Source organism: Tursiops truncatus, chromosome 15, assembly GCF_011762595.2.
Source record: "Tursiops truncatus isolate mTurTru1 chromosome 15, mTurTru1.mat.Y, whole genome shotgun sequence".
NCBI classification, from domain to species: domain Eukaryota; kingdom Metazoa; phylum Chordata; class Mammalia; order Artiodactyla; family Delphinidae; genus Tursiops; species Tursiops truncatus.
This window is the reverse complement of record NC_047048.1, coordinates 19,343,315-19,366,891: the sequence shown is the minus strand read 5'-3', so window position 1 is coordinate 19,366,891 and position 23,577 is coordinate 19,343,315. Positions and strand designations below refer to the sequence as shown.

General features: G+C 36.6%; 1 protein-coding gene across 18 annotated transcripts in view; it reads left to right on the top strand.

The window, feature by feature from the left end:
- The window catches only part of TNRC6A (trinucleotide repeat containing adaptor 6A), a 211,240-nt gene that overhangs the window by 130,580 nt on the left and 57,083 nt on the right, over positions 1–23,577 (top strand). For all 18 annotated transcript variants that reach the window (XM_073792197.1, XM_073792195.1, XM_073792200.1 and 15 more), the window contains 2 exons: positions 5,526–5,613; positions 12,807–12,828. In XM_073792197.1, the coding sequence (XP_073648298.1) occupies positions 5,526–5,613; positions 12,807–12,828 (110 nt within the window). The remainder of the gene's footprint in view (positions 1–5,525; positions 5,614–12,806; positions 12,829–23,577) is intronic.

Here is a 23,577-nt window from a genome sequence, read left to right as displayed (position 1 = left end):
TGATTTGTTTAATTTTTCCCTATTGCTTGGCTTTTAGGCTATTATTTTTCAGTATCTATTTTTGTACATTTCCTTTTGTAGAGGCTTAGATTGAAATTGATGGGTCATAAACATAGTGACATTTAAAAGTTTAATGTTGATAGATATTTCTAAGTTGCTCACCAGAGGTCCTTGCTAGTCCATATCCAACAGCAGTTTACAGGAGTATCCTTTGGAAGTGATTGTTTTTAATGATACTCGTGTTGGGAATGTAGGGAAAACTGACCAAGCATCAGGAAGAGCAGTTCCAGGATGGGCTTTCTAGATCCCAGATCTATCTTGCTGCCATTATGGACACTTGTCTTACCCATTCTCTTCCTGTTCCTAAGACACTTGGTTCACACAGTTATCTGCTTCATCTATCTCTGATCTCCCACCTTGTTGCCTTTAATCATTTGGTTGGAGGCTTGTGATCATTTTGTCTTTTATTATGGAAAATTTCAAACATACACAAAAATAGAACAGAATAAAGAACTTTCACGTACCTATTACCCAGTTTCAGCAATTGTCAACATTTTGTCAATCTTGTTTCATTTTTCTGTTTTCCTTTTTTGGGAAGATGGGGTGGGGACTGGAGTAGTAAAAGCAAATCCTAGACATGATGTTTTTAAAAAACATTTTTTTGGTACTAATTTACAAAAATAATGCATGTTCACCATAACGTTTTCCATGGGGATATGCTTTTTAAAAAACATAACAATTTCCCCAAACAGTTGGTTCAGTTGTGAGGTTACTCTAGTGTCCTAGTTCAGGAGGGTATTTCCTGATACCTAGTTCAGGAGGGTATACCCAAATTTAAGGGTATTTCCTTAAATTTGTATAAAGTTATACAAATATACAAACAGACAACTTTAAAAAAATATGGGCTAACACTGTTCACAGTTCTGCAAATTGCTTTTTTTTCATTTAACAATGTTAGGGACATTCCTTCAAATCAATAAACAGATCAACTTTTTTTCAATCCAATATGCTGTGCTATTATAAAGCCATTTCTTTATTGATGGACATTCAACTTTTCTGCTTTTCAGCCCTTGTGAACCTTGCAGTGAACCTTCATATGCATATGGCCTTGTGTACTAGTGCTTTATTTCTGTAAGACACATTCTGAAGCATGGGGTGGCTGGATAGATTATGACTTCCTTCCTTCCTTCATTCCTGCCTCCCCGCCGCGCCCCCACGCAGTATCTTAGTTCCCCAGCCAGGGATTGAACCAGTGGCCCCTGTCGTGGCAGTGCGGATTCTTACGCACTGGTCCGCCAGGGAATTCTCAGATTATGTGTAACTTCAATTTTTAAAACTGTTACCACAATACTTTCCAAAAGGTTATAGTAGTTTTCTACCAGTAATATAAGCAAGAACCTCTTAACTTTCATTTTGGCAGCACTGGATATTATTATTCTTGAACATTTTTGCCAGTGAAATTAGTATAAAAAAATAGTGTAGCATTATAGTTTTTTGCCTTTATTAGAAAGAAAACTCAGCAATTTATTTAAAAAAATAATATATTGAATTGGCTTTATACTAAGAAATGCAAAGCTTGGTTCAATACTAGAAAATCCATCGATAGAGTTAATCATATCAGTGATCAAAAGACAGAAATTCTGTAACCATTTCAATAGATACAAAAAAGAAATCTAAGAGAATATAGCATGCATTCATGACTGGATCTCCGAGCAAACCAGAAACAGAACAGCCTTTTACTTTTTAAATAGTAAAATTTAATATTAATACTGGAAAATTTTTAATATTTAAGTTTTTGAATACTTACATAGCTCAGAAACTAAAATAGTGTATGAAAAGGTTTATACAGTGAGATCTCCCTTCCTCTCGGGCCCCAAATGCTTAGTTCCTTCTGCTTCCTCCCCCACAATTACTATTAGTTTCTTAGGTGTTCTTTTAGAGTCATTTTAGACACATACAGATGAATATGAATACATAGGCTCTCTCACTTTATACACAAATGGTAGAATACTATGTACTCTGTCATGCACCTTGCATTTTTCATGAGTGTTTTTTTTAAAAAGACGGGCATTTTTGCTCACTTCTGATAGCTTTTTAGCTACTCGCCTACTTCTCTTTTTTCTTAAAACAAACAAACAAAAAAACCCCACAAAACGATTGAACTCCTCAAGTATGGACTTTACAACTATTCACTGGTTGTGGTCTAGTTGTTTCTCCCACATTGTCCTCCCACAAACATTCACAAAATAAAAAATACTGAAATTGCTGTCTTAAATGTCACCAATGCCTGGTCCCCTCTTGTTAAAACCAGTGGTTGTTTAGTCTTTGTCTTTGAGTCTTTTGCAGTTCTTGCTCCTGATTATACACCCCATGGTTTTTGGAACTCCAATACTTTGTATTTCCTGTAGTACATTGTTCTTAAGTGTTCTTATAAAAGGTGGAAGGAAATAAGAAAAGGATTGTGGAGGCACACAGTCTGGAGAAAAGATAAAAGTGAGAAGATCTATCACTTAACCTATCTAAAGGAAAAGGATTATTCTCTATGGCTTCTGAAAAGAGAGCTAGTACTTTGGGAGGTATTATGGTGTAGGGGAAAGGAAGGACCATGACTTTGAGAACCAAGATTTGAATCCTTACTCCACTGTATACTAGCCGTATGACCTTGGACAAGTCGCTTAACCTTTCTGAGCTTCAGTTTCTTCATCTGTTGAAGGGAAACCTGTCCCTATCGTTTTAAAAAAGTGACAAATGGGAAAATATATTTAAACGGCCCAGCATAGTCACTGTAACATTTTAATCACTCAGAGGTTTGTTCTCATTCCTAGATCCAGAACTTGCATATTTGAGATATTTTGCTACTAACTTTCAAGGGATGAATGATTGCTGACTGGAATGTCGTCTTTGTGGAGCATGTGCAACTTAGCATGTACAACATGGACAACTTAGACCTATCAGATCCATCGACCCTTATTCCTTTTGCTAGATATGGTGAAAGATAGAATCAAATATCTTATATGACTCTCTACTAGCATTTAAATTCTGAAAGTCGAAGTGTTTAGGTATATTTATATGTATTTTTTCCAGTTGGCTTTCTGAAGGAGATGTGGGAAAAGTGTGGTTAGTTGGTGGTGATGACAGTATTGAAGAAGAGAACTTTTTTCTCTTATGCTTCTGGTATCAACTGATACTATAATATTTCCTTGAGGAAATATGGTTCATCTTTTAAGTACTAAAGAGACCATTTTTGGTCAGGAAAACATTTGCTAATGTCATCAAAAAGTCTTCAAAATGAAGTTTGAGAAGGGAGAAAAAAAATTCCGGTTAAATAGTAAAGGAACATCCCATAGAGTAAAATTATAGTGATGTAGAACAAGGTTAGAAAAGGACTTGTCTGTAATTCACAGGCAAACACAAAGAACAAATGCTAAAGATTCCTGAGTTTCTGCATAATAAGTGACCCTAAATATCTTGAGAAAAGTAGAGTGAATACAGTCTTAGAGATGCCACTGAGAATTGGTGAGAGGGGTTCCTGACTAGGCATTTGAGTTGCTTACTCAAATGTGTTAAGTAAGCATTCTTCATGTAAACCTTACAGAAATGCTAGGAAGTAGGTGCATACGGTAATTTATCCCCAGTTTTAATGAAGAAACTGAGGCTGAAGGAATTTAAGTATTTGGAGCTAGTAAACAGCTTTGGTTGAGTAACATGACAATGATGTAACTTATTTGCTTTTGTTTACGAATTTATTCTTTCTCTCACATGCTATGGCTATCTCAGCCTTGGCTTCCAGGATTACAGTGAGTGAGCTTGCTCAGTCTCATTACCTCCCTCACAAAGAATGCTAGAGAATGAGTCATGATTACAGTTGGCTTGAATCTGTTTTGCTACTCTATTAGCCACATGACAGTGCTGCTTTGAACAAAACGGAATGAAATACAGCAACAGTTATCATCCTCTTCTTCCAACTTCTGATTTTAGCAGTTGTATAGTTAACTTTACTAAATTATCATCAATTTACATAATGTCACTCATTTTGTTTTTCATGGTCTCCCTGCGTCTTCTCTCAGTTTCTTCCATCAGCAAAGCCAACTTAAGTTTTGTGTAATCTCAATGGAGTGCACCTATAGCACCCCTTCTAGTTTTGTATGTATTTGTCTGTGTTTCTCATTTTATCTTCTACTGCATCCCCACTGCCATATGCATTCCAACCTTAATGAATTATTTACGATTTCCCAAGTGTCTAGTTCTTGTCCCTTGAACCTTCTCTGCCTGGTATTCATAATGTCCCCCCTGGAAAGCTTCCTCAGGGCAGAGTTAGGTACTTTTTCTTTATGTATTGATTTTCTTTAAGTATCTCGTGATTTTTGGTTGTCTGTTGATATTATGAATGAAGGATTAGGTTCTAGACTCTAGGGTAATTAATGTAGGTAACTTGAGTATGTTTCCTCCATCTTTGTGTAGATTTCATTACCCAGTAGTCCCCTACCTTGAAAGGGTTGGGGGGATGCTGATGGGGAGCCCTGTGTATGTGAAGGGTGTTGATTGTTTTTTTGGATTTAAATGCATTTGCTACCTGTGGCCATGTAGCCATATAGGAATGGAAAGTGGATGGAAAGAGCTGAGTAGTTGTGGCCTTTCTATTCCTTATGCAGTCTTTGCTCTGTGCCTATTTTGCTCAACCAGCTCTAATCTTGGAGCCTCTCTGGAGCTCTACCACAGGATGGCACATACAGCCGTTTAAGACTTCTCTTGTGTTTATTCTTAGGTTGCAGCTTCCTTTGCTCTTGTATATTCATCAGCTCTGAATAGATTTAGTACCCTTTTCCCTATCATTTCAGTGAGGGAGAGTAGAAAGGAGGAGACAAATACATTTGCCCATTCATTTTGAAATCCTGAGCCAGAGGTTCTGTTGACAAATTTGAACATTTCTGATTTTAAGAATTGAAACAAACTTACTTACATTAGTACATTATGGATTGTTTCCCAAGTATTGATAGAATAGTTTAGAATGTTTATAGGATATGAAATTAGTATAATGCTAAAATACAAATCATCTATTTATGAATAAGTTGTGTTCTAAAAATAGGTATAAAGCTTTTTAGAGCAAGGAGAGCTGAAGATACCCCAGATACCTGGTCAGGAGAGGATTGTGGGGAAGGTTCCAGGCATTGCCATTAGCTACTAATTGATAATTGGGGCCAGAAGCAAGGTAACTCTGCTCATGAGATGTTGTTTACATGCTAGAATTGGAGGAGGTTGCTTGTTTCCCAGTGTAAAATTTGCTAACTTTAGGTTGTCTTCCTTGAGATAACATTAAGATAAAAGCTCTACTACTTGTGGCTTACTAAAGAAAAGTACTGTGCAGTGGCTGTATAGTTAGACTGAGGTTGCAAGTTGTGTTTTATTTCAATGAATGATAAAAGAATAATTTGCCATGTCTTCTGATAAGAGTGAAAATGAATCTATATGCAACATTACTGTTACTAATTCATTTTGGGAAAGTTAATTGCAACTGTGTGGTTCAGGGATTTAGTGCAAGAAGAAGAACAGTTGATGGAAGAAAAGAAAAAGAAAAAAGACGACAAGAAAAAGAAGGAAGCTGCTCAAAAGAAGGTAGTATATGTATAAACTAATTATTTATATTAAGCAGTTTAAACATAGATTAAAAAAGAAAATTACTCTTATCGGATTATGTAAAGCATTTGATTTAATGTTTTAACTTCAGTGGAGATTCATTTTAATATTTAATGTCTTTGAATATGCATTAATAGTAACTTGTTAAGTGTGTACAATTTAATGCATAGTTATTTGATTTTGCCAATAATTTTTCTCGAAGGTAAGTGCTTTGCATAGGTCTTTATTTTTCGATTAGGTGCTCCTAGGTTTTCATAATACATCATTTTATAGTGAGAAGAGCGTGGAATTTGTAGCTGCATAGAGAGGCTTTGAAAGCAGGCTCTCCCACATAGCGTACAGAACAGTGTGGCCGTCAACTTTATTTAGCCTCTCTGGGCCTTAGTTTCCTTATGTTTTGTAAAATGAGAGTTGAATAAGATAATGTAATACATACACATAATAGAAAATAAAGTAATAAAGGAAATAGTAATAAACATAATAGGAAACAAAGTGTCAATTTCCTTTTCTCTTTTTATTTAGTACCTGGGCTGATTTTTTTAATTTGAAGGTTATGTTAAGATATTTAAAAATAAGCCTAAGACATAATTGCTGCAAAAGATCTTTAACCAATACATTAATCAAAAACTGTAATCAAAGCAACACAAATTGCAGAAAAATAAAAGATGCCTGTAAAGATTTTTCCAAATTAATACTAGAGGCTGATGACAGTTAACTGAGCTAGGCACTCATCTCCTGCTACATCAACGTTTCAGGGACCTTAAAAATGTTCTAAAGGACCCAGTGATGTTACTGTTCCATTTCTGTATTCTAATGAAAAGTTATGATTTTAATTTTTAATATATACCTTTTTTGTGCTAGGAACTGGATATAGACTAGAGCAACATCGTTATCTCCACACTATTTAGTAGGGAAAAACAGGATACAAAACTATGGCAGGTAGGGATCTGTTGAAGCACAGAGAGAAGTGCTTAACTCAGCCTGAAATGGGGTAGAGGGACAGGGAAGTTTTCTTAGAATAGAAATTAGCCAAGTGAATAAGGAGCAGAATGGAAAATGATTCCAGCAGTATAAACTGAGAATTAAGTGTCTGTAGCCTGTATGTGTTAAAGTATGGGTTTTGATTGCAGGGGGTGGTGGTGGGAAGGAGCCAAGTGTAGAAGTGTCGGGGTGAGACTGGAGGGGCTGGTCATAGCTGTTGGCACTTCTCCCATTTTGGCCATCGGGTGTTGGGGAAAACACCAAAGACATTTTAGTAGAGTGACATAAAAGTTTGTATTTTAAAATTGTATTTAGAACCTTGGCCAGTTGTGGAATTGGATTGGAAGGGGTAGAAACTAGAGACTGAGATATTGGTGAAGGGACTATTAAAAGAATCCATAGAATTTGTTGAAAGGATATGAAGGGAGAGTAACCTGGATTGACTTTTAGGTTCCAGAGTGAGTGGCTGAGTACATTTTGGGAGCAGTTAACCAGGTTAGGGGATACACAGAAAGGGGAAAAGAAATATAATTCAGTTCTGAACTTGCAGGGTTTAGGGTGTGATGAAGCAAGTAAACTGGGGAAGAGCAGAGTACAGAGCACTGTGGAGGATTAAGAGTGATGAGGATGAGTTGACTTAATAGGTGACCCTTGTTGTCAGCCGTTTGTTAACTCGAGTGATGGGAAGAGATGCATTGGTAATTGTCATAGGGTTTGGAATAGACTCCTACTATAGAGTTTTGGCATTGATAATGCCTTAGGCCTCTGTTTCATTTGTACAACATAATGATTCAATATTTGTGTATGTATTGTGAAATGATCACCCCAGTAAATCTGGTTAATCATATCCATACCTAATTGGAGAATTTTTTTTCTTGTAATGAGAACTTTTAAAATTTTAAATATTGTATTTTTAAATATGTAATGTGAGTATAATTTTTAAGTTGTAACATATACAAATAAATGACTCTAATTGTTAAAGTTTACCTTTATATTCTTCATAACCAAATCTAAATCACCAAGGCAGTGTCTTTAACACACGAATGATGATTTTCGTGGCATTTGGCCCCTCACAAAATATGAAGTGAGTTCTTCATACTGTTTACCACTCCATCCCTGCCTCACTCACTGTAGGGTTCCAGGCTCTCACCCCAACTATGTCCCACTGGAACCATCATCAGAGATACGGTTCCATAGCCATTAGAGAGATGGGGAGGGTTTTTTTTTCCCCTCTTTCTTTTGTCAGATCTTCAGCATTAATAGGGATTCCTATGTATCCTATAGAAAAAGTAATATCTAGTGATTGAACACAATATAAAGGAATATTTAATATCTCTAATAAATGTTAAGCTTAGTAGACTAATGCCACTGTAAATAAGACTGTTCTCTGAATTCTAGATAACCAGCTTACAACTGAATTTGAATACAACCCATTGGTGAAATGAGGACAGCTGGTATTTCTGTAGGCTGTTACCAAATAGCTCTTTAAAAACAAAATAAAAGGAAAAATATCCCAAGTTGGCACACTTAGAGCCCATATGATATATTGTGAGTCACAGGAGTTTTAAGATAAGTTTCCTGGAGCTTGTCTTTTGTCTGTCGTAGGAGCCAGCAGGTGTATCCAGGTAGGTGACAGAGATCTCCATAAGCTAGGGAGACAGGCCCATTTATATAAATGTTGAAACATGAATTCACTATGGTAAAAACAATCTGTCTGTTTTATGTAATCTATGCACACTTTGAAAAAAACTATATATTTTTGTTTCTGAAAAGACTTCAGATGCTGTTTTAATCCATTCATTTTATATATAAGGAACACAAGCATTAAAATGAGTTAAGTGTCACCATCAGGGTGACAGAACAGGAATAGAATTGAAATCTTCTTATTCCCCTAGGTTTTCCAAAACTCGGTGCTATGGCTTTATCCTTTTGGTACAGAACATTATCTTATACTTTTACTTTATTTTTCACCAACTAAAGGTGAACTTTAAAGCTGGAGATAATATGGTGGTTTTTATAAGGCATTTAATAAGTCTTTATGCCATGAATACAGAGAACAGATTTAACAGTCCCTAACTGTGGTCTTTTAAAGAAATTTAAATTCAGACCAGAGTTAATTTCTATTTTAAATAAAAAACTAGATATACAACTCCTTATATAAACAATTAGACACCAAACAAAGCTCACTGCACTATTTGTACTATGATAGTTTTTCTAATTTTGTCTGTTAAATATCAATTTAAATATGTAAATTCCTTAAAAAATCTCTGACACAAAATTACATGGTTTTTATTTTATTTCAGTTCCATACATCTCTAGTTAATAATAGAAATCAATGGCTGATTTTTTATTCTTTGAAAAGCCTTCTATTTCGCATCTAAGAATTATGGCTATTTGCTTACCTTCTGATTCTAGGCTCAGAAAATAATTTGATATAGCTCAGGAATGTAGTTTCTGTACTTAAGAAAAGGGTAACAATAGTAGTAGTAGGTTGTTATCATGGATTTATCTCTAGGTTCTGTTTTTAGAAGAAATTTCTAGATGGAATCTTGAGGGAAATGTAGTGAGGAGGAAAAAGGAGGATGAGAAATAGGTTAATTATAGAGGGATCATTTAGTATAAACTTTACTTTAAACATGTAATTGTAGTTCCTAGAAAGCATATAATGGTTGAGGGTTGGAAGGAGGCACCAACACAAATTGGGATCTTTCGGTTGAGAATGTTTAAAAGTCAGTGTTCATGGATATTTTTGTTATTGTGTTAAAAGCTTGAAGGGATTTTTATAAAAGGCTTTGTGGATTTAAATGTACTCATTTCAAGCTTAAATTAGACTTATGTTGTAGAAAACTTCCAATTTCATTCCTCCTTTTTGGAAATTTTAGTATTTACTAGTTATGTCTCCCAAAGGCTGTTTTGTTCTGAGACTAGAGACCATATTCATCAGTCTAAGTAGCAAATTTTCTCAGTAACCTAAGTGGTAATATAACCAGGCCTGGAGCATTGTACTCATCAAGGGCAGTTAGGTATTGTCTTTACAGTCCTGGCCCTTATTTAAGCTTACTCTTCTCTTCTTTTTTTAAAAATATAATTCAGCAGACCTGGGTTCTAGACAGTGTGCTGGTTGCTGAGAAATCACAGAAAAGATCTCTAACCAGTAATTATCTCATTTAAAATAAGTGAATCAAACTATTAATTCTTTAGTCCTTGTTTTAGTTTCTAATACCTGGCACTGTTAAGACATTTTAGATGATTAGAAAAAGAGGAAAAAAGTAGGACCTGGGAGCTGGGAGTGAGTTTGAGTCAAGTTTGTGAGATGAAGGAGCCAAAGCATGGGTGAGTAGGGCACTAGGGAATATCTGTTGAATGCTTTCTGTATGCTAGGCACTGTCCTAAGCGTGCTCTCTTTTTTTTTTCCCCTAAGCTCTTTATATGAGTTCAATCCTTTTAGCCTCACAACAACTCTGAGGTAGGTGTTTTTGTTCCTGTCTTATAGATGAGGAAACCAAGCTTTAGAGAAGTTAACTAATTCTGACCAAGGTCACACTGTAAATGGTGGGGCCAGGAGTCAAAGCCAGGCAGTCTGGCTTCAGACTCTGAGCTCTTAACCACTGAGGTGTACTTAGGGGTCGAGGAGCTGGGACAAGTGGTGCAGAGCCTGACAGAAACAAAGCACCTGGCATGGACCTGGCATGGGTGTGTCTGCCACTTGTCTGATGCCTTCACTAGTAAACTGAGGCAATGGTGATAATTGCTTGTGGAATCACAGCTCAGGTTTTTAAGAAAAAAATATTCAAAATAGAAATACTTTTGCTTCTCAGTTTGCCAGAATCCTTTAATTCTGTTGTACAAGATCCACAATGATACCTCACGTTTGAATAGTATTATTTATCCAGAAAAGATCTTTTTATATTTTACTTGAGCCCTATAATAGCCCTGAAAAGGTAAGCAGAACAGTTTTTTTTTCTCCTTCTCCATTTGAGGGATTAGGAAACTGAGACCCAGAGGGTTTAAATGACAAGGTCATTTAAAAGTAAGACAAAACAAACAAAAAAAAAACAGTTGAAGTTAATTTTAATATATTTTATATAACCCAGTATATCCAAAATATTACTATTTCAACATGTAGTCAGTATAAAATATTATCAATGAAATTATTTACCTTTTTAAAAAATACTGAATAATAGAAATCTGGTATGTATTTTGTGCATATCACTTCACACTAGCTCTGTTTCAGTGGTCAGTAAACACATGGAATAGTGGCCACCATTTTGAACAGTGCAGACAAATATTCTTAAAATCACTGACCCCACTTGGAAAATTCTCTTTTTAATAGTTTGAGTAATATACAAGTTCCCTGGACCAACCAACAAAAACCTATTTGAACGAAATGGAACTCTTTCAGTTCCATTTCCTCCTAATCGGGAGCTCTTGGGTTCTATTACTTATATTCTTTCACTATATTAGTTGGTGTTCTGATGGGTGTCCTTCAGACACTCCTTTGAGTGTCCCCTGGTGCTGTTCTCTGTAGATGACACAATACTGAATGAGGTGGATCATTGTTCTCAAGCAACATGAAGGTTTCTTTCCCAAAGGAGTTGGCATAGTAGATATCCTTTATGCTGTAAGGCCTAGAAGAGCAACACTGTATATCTTGGGGTTTAGTAATGTGGTCATGGTTTCTATGTACTGTAGCCTAGTTTCCTTTGGAAGTAAACTGTGGAAGAGACCAGGTGAGTTAAACAAAAAAAACCAAAACAGCGCACAAAACAACACACAATCTGTTCAACATGCAGAATAATTTCCTTGTTTATTTTTTGGGTTTCACAAAATTATGTTATCTTATAGTTTGACATGATGCTTGTAATACTTGGAAGTATTCAGATACTGAGTTCTCTCTAATAAGACTATTTTTCTATTACCAGATTTTAAAAACAATTTCTTCCAGAAATAAATGAAGTGTTCAAGCTAGTTGACTGGTCTTTTGCCATTGTCCTTCCATCAATTTTTTTTTTTTTTAATTTTCGATCCATATAAAGTAAAAGATGGGCCTCCATTATTTTATGTGTCACTAGTGCTCTAAAACTTGGTAAAGTACTTCAGTGCCTAGATCGACTCTGGCTCTCCGGGGAAAGATTAATGTTTGGCTTCAGTATTATGGTAATTGCCATATAGTTCTTTACCATATAGTTCTATAATGATATAATTTTAAAAATGGTGTTTTTGGTAACAATTTAATATGACTAAGCAAAATGAATTATCCTGCCCTATGACAGTTAAGAAAAGCTTTATCTTCATTTAGAAGCAATTCCTGGTTATTCAGTTACTAATTATTCAATCTTCCCTCACCTCCCTGCCTATCCTTGTATCTTTTTCTTTTAGGATTCCCACACAGTTGGGCATAATCAAAAAGTTGATTTTCACTTGTGGCCTTTGTCTGTAATCAGTTCTTCTTGAGGCCCTTGAAGTTTGAGCCAGCCACCTTGAGGCAGTCCTACTGTCCTCAAGCCCCTCTCCCTGTTGTGTCAGAGACAGTGGAAGAAGGGGCAGGCATGGGAAGCAGGGCCCATGTCAGCTTAACTTCAGAACACAGTCATTTTAATTGAATTGTCAGATGTGTCAGAAGTGACAAATGTTTCAAAATTTTTCCCACCCAAAAATACTTAAAAGTTCACCATGCTTAACTGTAGCAGCCTAACTTCCAGGAGTTAAATGTATTAACTAGTTTGGCCAAAGAAGCTTTATGCAGCTTTTCTTCCAGAAAACTTAATTCATGTTTTATCATGTGATACAAGAAAATTTGAAGCCCTTTAAACATTTGAAAAACTCATTAGATCCATTAAAGGTAAAGGTGACAGTTATATAATTTTAAAACTAAATGAAGAGAAGTTCCATTTATCATTATTATTATTATACTGTCATACAATGGTGTCTTTTCTGCTTTGTGACTAAAGCATTTCCAGAATTTTTTTTTACTAATAAACATTGTGTCAGGGACAATGGGGCACATCTGTGGGAAAAGCATGCTTTTTTTGCATATCTTTTCCTATGCAGTTCATCTAAATGACAAATTCCTTATTTAATAAAAATGTGTATGTCTTATGTAATAGTAATATATGAGCATTTTATCATAACAATCCATTTCTTTCAGTTTCATATTTACATTGTTTTTTGTTTGTTTGTTTTTATTTTAGGCCACTGAACAAAAAATCAAAGGTACGTTGTTTAAAGCTATTTTTTATTCTTTTTTTCATTAAAGGAAGGTTGTTGATGTGCATTTTTATTCACCTCCAGGATGGGAGAGAGAAGAGCATGAAAGGAACAGGGGGTGGGGACAGACTTCTTCAGTGACATCACCGTGGAGTCATCTTTTGGGGTTTATGATTTATTGTAGTATATATTAATTACCACCTTAAAAATATAGTTTCGAGACCTACCTTACATTTATCTTGTAGAATAAACACCACTTCCTAACATACTTCCTTGATTGGAGTCTTTGAGCACATGTGCCTTTCCTTCAGTCTTCCATCTAAAAGTCTTCTTGGCTGGAGCTACCTCTAGGACTTTATTCCTTGTACTCTGTATAATACTGTCCCCCACTCCGTCCTGTAGGCAGACTGACATCCATTCTATATTATCACTGAGAATAGTAGATTGCTAACATTATGGTTAGGTTGAACAGCCCCCAGTACATGCCAAGCAAAAAACTTCAGGGTGGTAAAGAAACAGGAACCTAATTCCTCTCACATCCTGAATCAGGAGTTCTTCACCTTCCCAGGAGTTGACTACCTGTAATGAAAGGTGTAGGGCTCTCTGATGCTGAACTTGTTAGGCCTAAAGATTCTGAATTTTTACGTAAGCTATACCAAAAGTATAATCTCTGCATTTGGCTGATACTGCACTCAAAACTGCTTGTTTTTATTAGAGGTTAAGGTAAGGCATTGCTTTTTTTTTTTTTTAAATAAATTTATTATATTTTTATTTTTGGCTGCGTTGGGTTTTCGTTGCTGCGTGCAAGCTTTCTCTAGTTGCGGCGAGCAGGGGCTACTCTTCATTGTGGTGCGTGGGCTACTCTTCGTTGCGGCGGCTTCTCTTGTTGCGGAGCACGGGCTCTAGGTGCGTGGGCTTTGGTAGTTGTGATGTGCGGGCTCAGTAGTTGTGGCTCGCGGGCTCCAGAGCGCGGGCTCAGCAGTTGTGGCGCATGGGCTTAATTGCTCAGCAGCATGTGGGATCTTCCCAGACCAGGGCTTGAACCTCTGTCCCCTGCATTGGCAGGTGGATTCTTAACCACTGTGCCACCAGGGAAGTCCAAGGCATTGCTTAAGGTAACATTTTTAGGTGCAGTTGTATGAGAGTGAACAAGAACAGATAAGGAAGACCTTTTTGAGGTTGTGAGTCTTAAAGGTGAGACAGCCGGTCAAAGAAAGAATGAAATGGCAGAGGGATCAGCATGATTGAAGGCACAGAGACAAGACATAATGTGATGTTACGTGCATTGGTGGTATTCCAAGAGCATTAAATACCTAGTGATAAGTGGTCAGGGTTGAAGGGTTTTTTGAAGGAGGTAGGCAGGGACCAGGTCAGAGAGGGCCTTATATGCTAAATGTACTCAAGGAGCCACTGAAGAGCTTAAGATGGTGACATCATTTGTTTTTTCATTCTTTTAAATCTAGCAATTACTTACATGGAAAGTTTTGGTTGAAAGATGGGCAGGGATTTGAAAGATGGAGCTAACAGAAAAAAGACACTGGGCAGAAGAGGCAGGTGGACAAGAAGAGGGAATATTCAGAGAATGAGTATAGGGGTGTTAAAGGGAAGGGGCCGAATATAGGCATAGAGGTAGGGGGAACCAGAGGACGGACTTCATGCTGCCTAAAGAGTGGAGAGCTAGCAAAGGTTCTTGCATTTAGAGGTCATGGTCATAAGCTATGCTTTAAGAACATTTCTGTCAGTTGTGTCTAGTGTCACCAAAAAGGAGCAGTACCAGAGAGAGAAGAGAAGGAATAGGGTAATGAGGATTTGAACTGAGGTCTTGACAGTAGAGGTAGGAGATGGATGACAGGTGTTCGAGATGTAATTGACAGGATTGGCAACTGGTGAGATCAGAAGGTGATATTGTGGCTTTGAATTTGGATGTCTAAGAAAGTTACAGGGATGTGGAATGATGTAGGGAGTAGCACTGCCAAATTAATTCAGTAGGAACGTGGGGAATTCCCTGGCAGTCCAGTGGTTAGGACTCTGAGCTTCCAGTGCAGGGGCCACAGGTTCCATTACTGGTTGGGGAACTAAGGTCCTGCAAGCCTTGTGACGTGGCCCCCCCCAAAAAAAATTTTAGTAGGAACATGACCAAATTAATTTTCTTAAAATTCCACTTTTCTCACACCACTCGCCTGGATAGGAATGTTAAGTTGTTCCTTGTTGCTTTGCTTCAAAACCAAACTCCTGGTTGACTTTCAAGTCCCGCTTTAATCTGACCTCCCATGATCTAACCAACTTGTTTCCCATCACTCCTTTATACTTTTCAGATCATTCTTATCTTCTTCATGTTCATTCCTGTTTGTTTCTTTTTGATCCCATTTCTTAGCCAAGGATGCCTTTCAGCTTTTCTGACGCTCTCAGAACTCATCTTCTAGTGGATCTCTCTAACTGCCCTTGATCCTTCCCTTTCCATTTTCTTAGGGTGTTGTGATGTGTATTAAGCTTGGGGCACTCACTATTCTATCTTAGATTTTTGACTGGTCCATGGATATTTGTTTCTTCAGACATGACCTTTGAGTACCTACTGCTTACATCCTTTCCAAATGTAAGTCATTCCTTTACATCCATACATAAAACATGAACATATTTGAATCTTTTTTTTAGATTTTCCACAATTCTGAGAATGTTAGGCTGAGTACATGAAAGTCACTTCAAAATGCTTTATGTTGTTTTGCCAACTGTTTTACTCACTTCATCCTTCTTTTGATGGCAGCTCCCTTCATACTTGGTCACGCTTATTCTGATTCATGAAAATGTATTTATTTTCGTGGTGTGTACAATATATGGTGTTTATGGCAGTGATTAGATTATAAATTTAGGAGGCTTGTGGTATGGGTTTGGCTCACACCGTTGTTTTTTTTACTAAACTTTATTTTGGAATAATTTATGACTTACTGAAAAGTTGAAAAGATAGTACAGAGAGTTTCCATATAGACCTCACCCAGTTCCCCATTATTAACATCTTACGTTTCTGTGGTACATTTGTCAAAACTAAGAAACTGACATACGTTGGTATTACTGAACTGCAGACTGTATTTAGATTTCACCAATTCTTCCATTAACTTTTCTGTTCTAGGATCCAATGCAAGGTAATTTGTTTAGTTGTCATTTCTCCCTCATCTCCTATGGTCTCCACACAGTGTTTTTATTGTTATCCTTTAAAGTTTTAATTGATTGCCAACATTTAAAAATTAGGAGAATTCACCTAATTCAGGATTATAGTTTATACTGTCAGCATCATTTTTGTCTTTCTATATTATAGAGTCTATATAAAGCCCAGGTTTAGTCACATGTGGCTATTAAGTACTTGAAATGTGGCTAATGTGACTGAGGAACTGAATTTTAAATTTTATTGGACCACATAGTTCTAGAGCCTTCTTGGTTGTTAAGAGTCAAGATTTTAGTGCTCAGACTGCATAACTGGTTAGGCCCGGCACTCCCTGTAGAATTCTGCCTTAATGAGCTATTTCTTTTTCTAAGGCTACTGCCATTCCCGATTAAATAATACCTGCTGATGTTGCTCTCATTCAGTGGTGAAACTGTATAAAAGCTGGATTTTTGTAAGGTATCATAAATTAAATTCTTGACCAGCTTTCTTATATGAAAACAATATGATGTTTATTTCTTGGTGCAGTGGACTCATGCGTCATCTCATAAAAATGTGGACCATTATAATGAGTGACATAATGAAATTTCTGAAAATTTTATTCTTACCTGTGACTTGAACTTGGAAAAACTGTACGGAGCATAGCTATTTGAATGTTTGAAATTCCTTTCTAAAATATGTATATGATGAGTATCTCTTTGAAACAGCAGGGGAATGAAGCGCTAAAAAAATTATGGTGAGGAATAGGAACGGATGGGTATCCTGTGGACCTATACATTGTAAAGACAGGGAAGGACTGGGAACTCTATCAAGAATAAACGTCATTTTTTTAAAACAGCTCTCCAGCTCTGACACTGGCTTGTTTTGGAAGCATACTGATTGTACATTCCTTGCAAAAGAATAAGCACTGTTAATTTTTGACAGCTAATATTTATTTTTCTGTCTGTCTATATCATGCCAGTGCTTTCTTCAAGTGGTTTCATAAACAAGCTAATTACAGAGAATAGCAAACCCTAGAGCTCCTAAAGGAGATGAGAGGAGCCTGGGATGGAAGCAGGAATAGAGAAAATTTGATACAGATTTTTTGTTTTCTGGTGATCACATAGGGAAGCAGAGTTAATTGTGGCTATTCTCTTTCCGGATTAATTAAAAACTCATGAGAATTGAATCAACATTTAAGACACATTTTTGTTCCTGCCATAGTTGGAAACCATTATTTGTATTCAATTCTAGCCTTTCTGTTTTTCTATCAAACATAATTTCATTACTTAAATCCATTGATCTAGGGAGTGATCAAAATATTCAAGAGCTGTTAAATCAGCTGCATGTCACATCCTATTGGAGGCGTCAAGATAGCTAACTCTGAGCACCTACTCTGTAGCATGGACTGTGCTTTATATTTATATTGTGCTTGATTATATTTCATTAGTCAAGGTGAGATTCTAAATATTTAATTACTAATAGTGAATGGGCACCAGTGATTCATAACACTGTACTGGAGCAGACCTAAGATCTTAATGTGCTAAGAGTAACTCTTAGCTATTGAATTTTGGGAAATGTGTGGGACCCAGCGAAGGCACCAGGGCAGCAGCCTGGGAACTGCGAGACTTAACGCAGTGGATATTTAAAAACTAATACAGGAATTATTCCATTCTCATCTTTGTTTTAAATGTTTAGGAATAGGGCTTCATCAGTGTGTACTAGCACAATATAAGCCTGCATTTAATCGTTTCAACAGCCCTATGAGAGTGGATAGTATTATCACCATTTACAGGTAAAATCAAGATTAAGAAAGGTTAAGTAACTTTCCTATTGGTTATGCAGCTGATTGGTGTCTGAGTAAGGGTTGGACTACTAACCCTACTGGGCTCTACTGCTTCTTTTTCTTTGAAAATATCCCTGTTGTTAGTTACATGGAAGACAGAACAGGAGAGCTACACCATTGCCCATGGTTTAATAACATGCAATGAATGAACTAAAACAATGCATCTTTTAAAAATATTACAGAAAGATCTTCTAACAGATTTTATAGTATTTCCCTGTTGACTGAGCACAAAGAAATAAATAAAAAATTGTATTACCAGCAACATTTTTTGAATCAGAGAGGTTTCGACAATTTTGTGATGTGTGAAGTGGTTGACTTTTCAGGAACCATTTAACATTCATGAAATATTTATTGCGTGCCCACCCTGTTTCATGCACTGTTGTGGTCACTGCTGTGCATGAACAAAACTCCAAGTCCTTGTCCCCAATGTGTTTCCATTCTCATCTTTGTTTTAAATGTTTTTACCTGTGATCTCAGCTCAGCACTCTGTTTTCTCCATGAGATCATAAGTTTCTCAATCACAAAGCCTCCTACAATAATGAAATTCAGGAACTTTGGTGGCCTGACAAAGGATCACTGTACTGCATACAGGAGAAAATTGAGGCGCAAATAGATTGTGACTTGAAGCACATTGCCTGACCTTATTCACATAATGGCACATGTAGAAAGTGACATTTGTGGGGCTATTGTAAACAGAAGAGGCTGCTCTCAGCTGAGGATGACGATCTAGAGAGTCTGGTCACCTGGACTCTGAAGTGCTGCTCCCCTCAGCATCCCTCTAACCGATTCCTGGCACACAGGTTGGAAAGGTCTGCTGTTAGAACCGGGGTTCAGTTCAGTGTTTTTCTCCACAGTATGCATGGTAGAAACATGACTTTTGTACCACAGGCAGGTATTAGGTAATATTTGGAAGACCAGGTTCTGATTCCAAATGTGCCATGATAGTACTTTGGCTTTATGAGAGATTTTGAAGGCAAATGGGTACTGACCTCTTTGAAGAAGAGGAGGTTCTTACTGATTAAGAATTTACTAATGGTGAATGTGTTTCTATGAAGATGTCTTTGAGCTGTGTAACAAAGATTTCTAACTATGCACTAACGGGAAGGGGGGAAATGGGCTTCTACTTCCATGGGAGTCAATAAAAAGTACTGTTTTTAGGTATATCAGAGTCACCATTTTTCCTTTTCACCTACTGAGAAAGAAAAATGATTTATATAGATTTATACATGTAAATCTAGATTTATGTACTCAGGAGGTTATGAAGAATGCTAAGGACCTCTTTTTGTTTTAGGTAAGAACCATTTTATTTCTACCAAATGTAGATGTGTTTTGCTTATAAATACTAATAAATTATTAAAATAAGTAGAAATTAAAGATTTTGGTGAATTCAGATGTCTGATGAGACTGGAGCAGGACAAAGGAGACAGGAAATAGATATGAGAAAAGCAGAGATTACTGCAGTTAACAAAGTAAACTATTGTCAAAAACTAGATTCAGAGACTAATGAGCCTATAGTTGTTGGAGGCATCGTATGGTTGTGTCCTGAGCCCTGAGATACTCTGCTTGGGCAACAATTAGGTCTTCAATTTCAAAGAAAACAAATCAGGAGTCTTCTGGTTTAAATTTTGGAGTAGAAGTCGGGATGGATTCGCAAGAATAGCTTTATCAGTTATAACCAGGTAAAAGAAAGCTCCAGACTAGGAAAAAACACATGATATATCATCTTTTTCACTTTTATATACTTGTAGTTCTAATTAGAATAGTAGCTGTGCTTCAGAATGCTTACTAAGAGCTCTCTCTCTCAGTGCCAGTAGCCTTAGTGAAAGTACGCCTGATAAAATGTTACTTAAAGGCAGCATTTTGCCAGAAGCGAAAAGCATTGATTCATCTAATAAGATAATCCTGGAATTTTTGTGTAAACCAGGCATAGTGGTTAAAAGTCCAGTCTTCTGAGTCAGATAAACTTGGATTTGAATACTGCCTTTGTAGTTCTTATCTCTGTGACCTTGCGCAAGTACTGTAACCTCTAAACTTCGGTTTGACTCTGTTAAAAGGAGATAATCCAGGTTACTTAATGTGGGAATGAAATGATATATAATATAGAACATAAGTCACTGGAGGGTAGTTAAATCTGAGTATGTGATAGATAACTTATAAACGCTGGTTAGAATTTTGATTTGTAGCTTTCAAAGTCATTAAGCCAGAATTAGTCATTCCTTTATTTTTGGAGAGTTTGATTTTGCTCTTATAAGTAAGATGAAAATGTATACTAGGAGGAACATTAGTTTGGGGGTCAGATTTGGTTTTAAATTTTAGCTTCGCCATTTACTAGATGTTTAGTCATGGGCAGCCTTCTTCTGCCCTTAGTTTTCTTATTGGTAAAATGGAAGTAATAATTCAAATGCATAGAATCATGGTGAGGATAAAGAGATATTAGATAAATTGTGTGGCATCCAACTGATACTTGGTAAATTGTAACTCCCACAACTGTGGTTTTGCAGTATCCTAGCAACCTTTTAGTCCATTGAAACATCATATTAGCAGTTTCCCCAGTCATTTCAGAGTTCCTCCTCACCCAGACGATGACTGGCTTTTTCCTCTCATTAAAGTAGAACCCAACCCAGCATGGGTGAATCACAGTGCAGTGTCTCTGCCACAGTGCAAGGAATATGTCTTGAAACATAAGAATGGGATATATTATCTTTATAAATCTGTCAGGCCAAAATTGGTATTTTATTGCTTTAAATATAAATCAATTTGTTTATTGATAAAATGGAGTATCATATGTTTAATTGTACTTTTTTGCTCTTATGAATTGCCCATTATTCTCTACCCATTTTCCTCTTGGGCCTAGAGTTTTTGTTATCTATTTACATGAGCTCTCTGTATAAGAAGCTCATTAACATTCCATTTAATGTGTTTGATGCAAAAATTTTTAAGATTATGGACTGTATTATATGTTTGAGGTTGTTCTGAGGATGAGATACCAGGTAGAAATATCTAAATATCAGACCCCATAGGGGGTACATATGCAGAAGATGCAAATATATGTTTAGAAGAAGGAAAGCAAAATTAAATAACATTTATATTCTTAGTTTAAGACTCCGGTCCTAAACTCTAGTGACTCTGTTGAATGCTTTCCTCTGTTAGGTTTAGCGCCTTAAACCAAAACAGTACCTTTTCCCCTTTGGTTAGGGAAAATTGGGGTGGGCAGTGGGAGGGGGGTAGGGAATGGATCCCTTTAACTTGTTCCAAAGGACAAATATTTTCCAGTTTGCCTTTTAATTTGGAATAAATATATACACACAGACACCTTTGAAAAAATAAAATACACTGCATAATTTTATTTGCTCAAACTTAACAATTTTTACTCTTTGATTTCTTGACTCATTTTTAGGCTGAGAAAACCTACCGTTTATTCAGATTTTAGAAAAAATTTTGCCTGTGCTTTCTGAAAGCTTTAAAAAATTTTAGCATTGTATAGTCTAACTGTTTAATTTATCTGAACTTCATTTTTATATATATTTGGGACCATTTTTTCTAATTAAAAAATCAAATTAATCAAAAATTAAATTTAAAAATTCCTTTATTATATAACTTTTGCAAACTTTTTTTTCCCCCAGTGTGTTTGGGACTTTTTTTGTTGTTCCTGTCACTAACTTCTAGTTGAAATTGTTAGGTATTATCTTTTGTTTTGGACTCACAAATGGAAGTCAGAAGCTCTGTAGATGCTGCTACAGTATCTAGTTTTCAGAATTTACTCAGAAATGAGAACCACGTGATATGTGCTTTTAAAAATACAGATTCTGATTTAGTAAATCTGTGAGGCTTGAAGAACCTGTTTTTGTTTTAAACACATGCCCCATAGCACTTTTAATTAAATAAATTTAGGGATCACTTCTAGAATTGTTAGTTATGAAAGAGAGACTTGAGGGCAATCTGACTTTTTTTTCCTTTTTTAATTTGATTTTTATTTTATATTGGAGTATAGTTGATTTACAGTGTTGTGTTAGTTTCAGGTGTACAGCAAAGTGATTCAGTTATACATATACATATATCCATTCTTTTTCAGATTCTTTTCCCATATAGGTTATTACAGAATATTGAGTAGAGTTCCCTGTGCTATACAGTAGATGACTTTTTTTTTTTAAAGCACGTGCCTCTGTCTGAAAAATAAATCTTTCATCATCCCACTTTTCTGCATCTCACATATTTGGACAAAATTTGATCGACAGATTAACCAAGATCTTGGGAATACCATATTGTGAATATTGTATGGGTATCCTCTAGCTCTTAAAGAAGATCTGTACATTAGAACAGATGTACCTTGCCTAAGGTGTTTTGCTGAAGAGCAGAATTGGTTAATAGGGTGGTTTCATCCAGAAATTCATTAATGAAGCTCGGTGGAAGAATTTACTCAGTCAGCTAAACCTAGAGGATTGTAGAAGGACAAATCAGCTATGTTCCTCTTTGTGTTGGTAATTTAAGATGGGAAATTTTGGGTAGGAAGGTAAGAGTTCCTTGAAGAAGCAGAGCTAAGACCCAGGAAAAGGTATATTTCTGATTTCTCTAGGATTTTTGAACATGCCATTTGCTGTTCTTGGTGCTGGGACCACCACGTGGAAAAAGGAAGAAGTAAGAAACCTGCACTTACAGAGCACATGTAGTGTAAGGCAGGGGTCCCCAACCCCCGGGCCTGTTAGGAACCAGGCCGCACAGCAGGAGGTGAGTGGCAGGCCAGGGAGGGGAGCTTCATGTGCGGCTCCCCATCGCTCGCGTTACTGCCTGAACCACACCGCCCCACCCCGTCTGTGGAAAATTGTCTTCCACAAAACTGGTCCCTGGTGCCAAAAAGGTTGGGGACTTCTGGTGTAAGGAATGCCTAAGAGTTTTATGGGAGTGGGGAGGGGATGTTGTCATAAAATACTTCTAAGATTAGCTGAATAGAGGGGTAGTGGGGGGTGATTAGTTGTTTCCTAGGAAAGGTGGTAGACAGAAAGATTTTCAAGAAAGGAATGTCATGAAAGAGCATGATGCCTTTCAGAGAATTGGAGGTATTTGATGCAGAAGAGGAGATGTGTGTGGAGGTAGCAGGATATGAATCTGGAAAAGTGGTAGATAGGGGCTGTGCTAAGGACTTTGCATTAATTCTGAGAGCACTTTAATAATATAGATAATGTGGGGCAGAGAGATGATAGATTTGGGGAGAGTGAAAAGGGTGTGGGATGAGATCAGCACTTAAGCCAAGAAGACCAATTAGGTTTTTGCAGGATGAAATTGATAAGGGCCTAAATCGCAGCAGTGACATTGGAGATACAAGGATGCATTTGGATTGTATCAAGGAGATAATTAATCTATTGGACCTTTAGACTGACTGGACCTAAAGGGATAGGGAGAATTTGAGAAAGATGTCCCTGCTTTAGTAATTAGATAGATAGTGAGGCCGTTTACTAAAATAAACAACAGCGCTCCTACTTCTCTGGCAGTTGTAATTTATTCTTGCCATAACTTCTCTTCTTCTGTCTTCTATTTAAACCTATTCTTTAGGTCTTGCCATTTCTTATTTTACAACTTCATAACTTCTTTTTCTACCTGTATGCTGAATCATAAATCCATATTTTTAGTTCAAACTTTTACTGAATTCTAGAACCATATATTCAGTAGCATTCTTGCAGCAGTGGTTTTCATAGTTTACCCAAGGGCACCTGAGAGGCTTCCTGAAGCTTTCATGAGATCCACAAGGTTAAAACTGTTTTCATAATAATAGTAGAAAGGC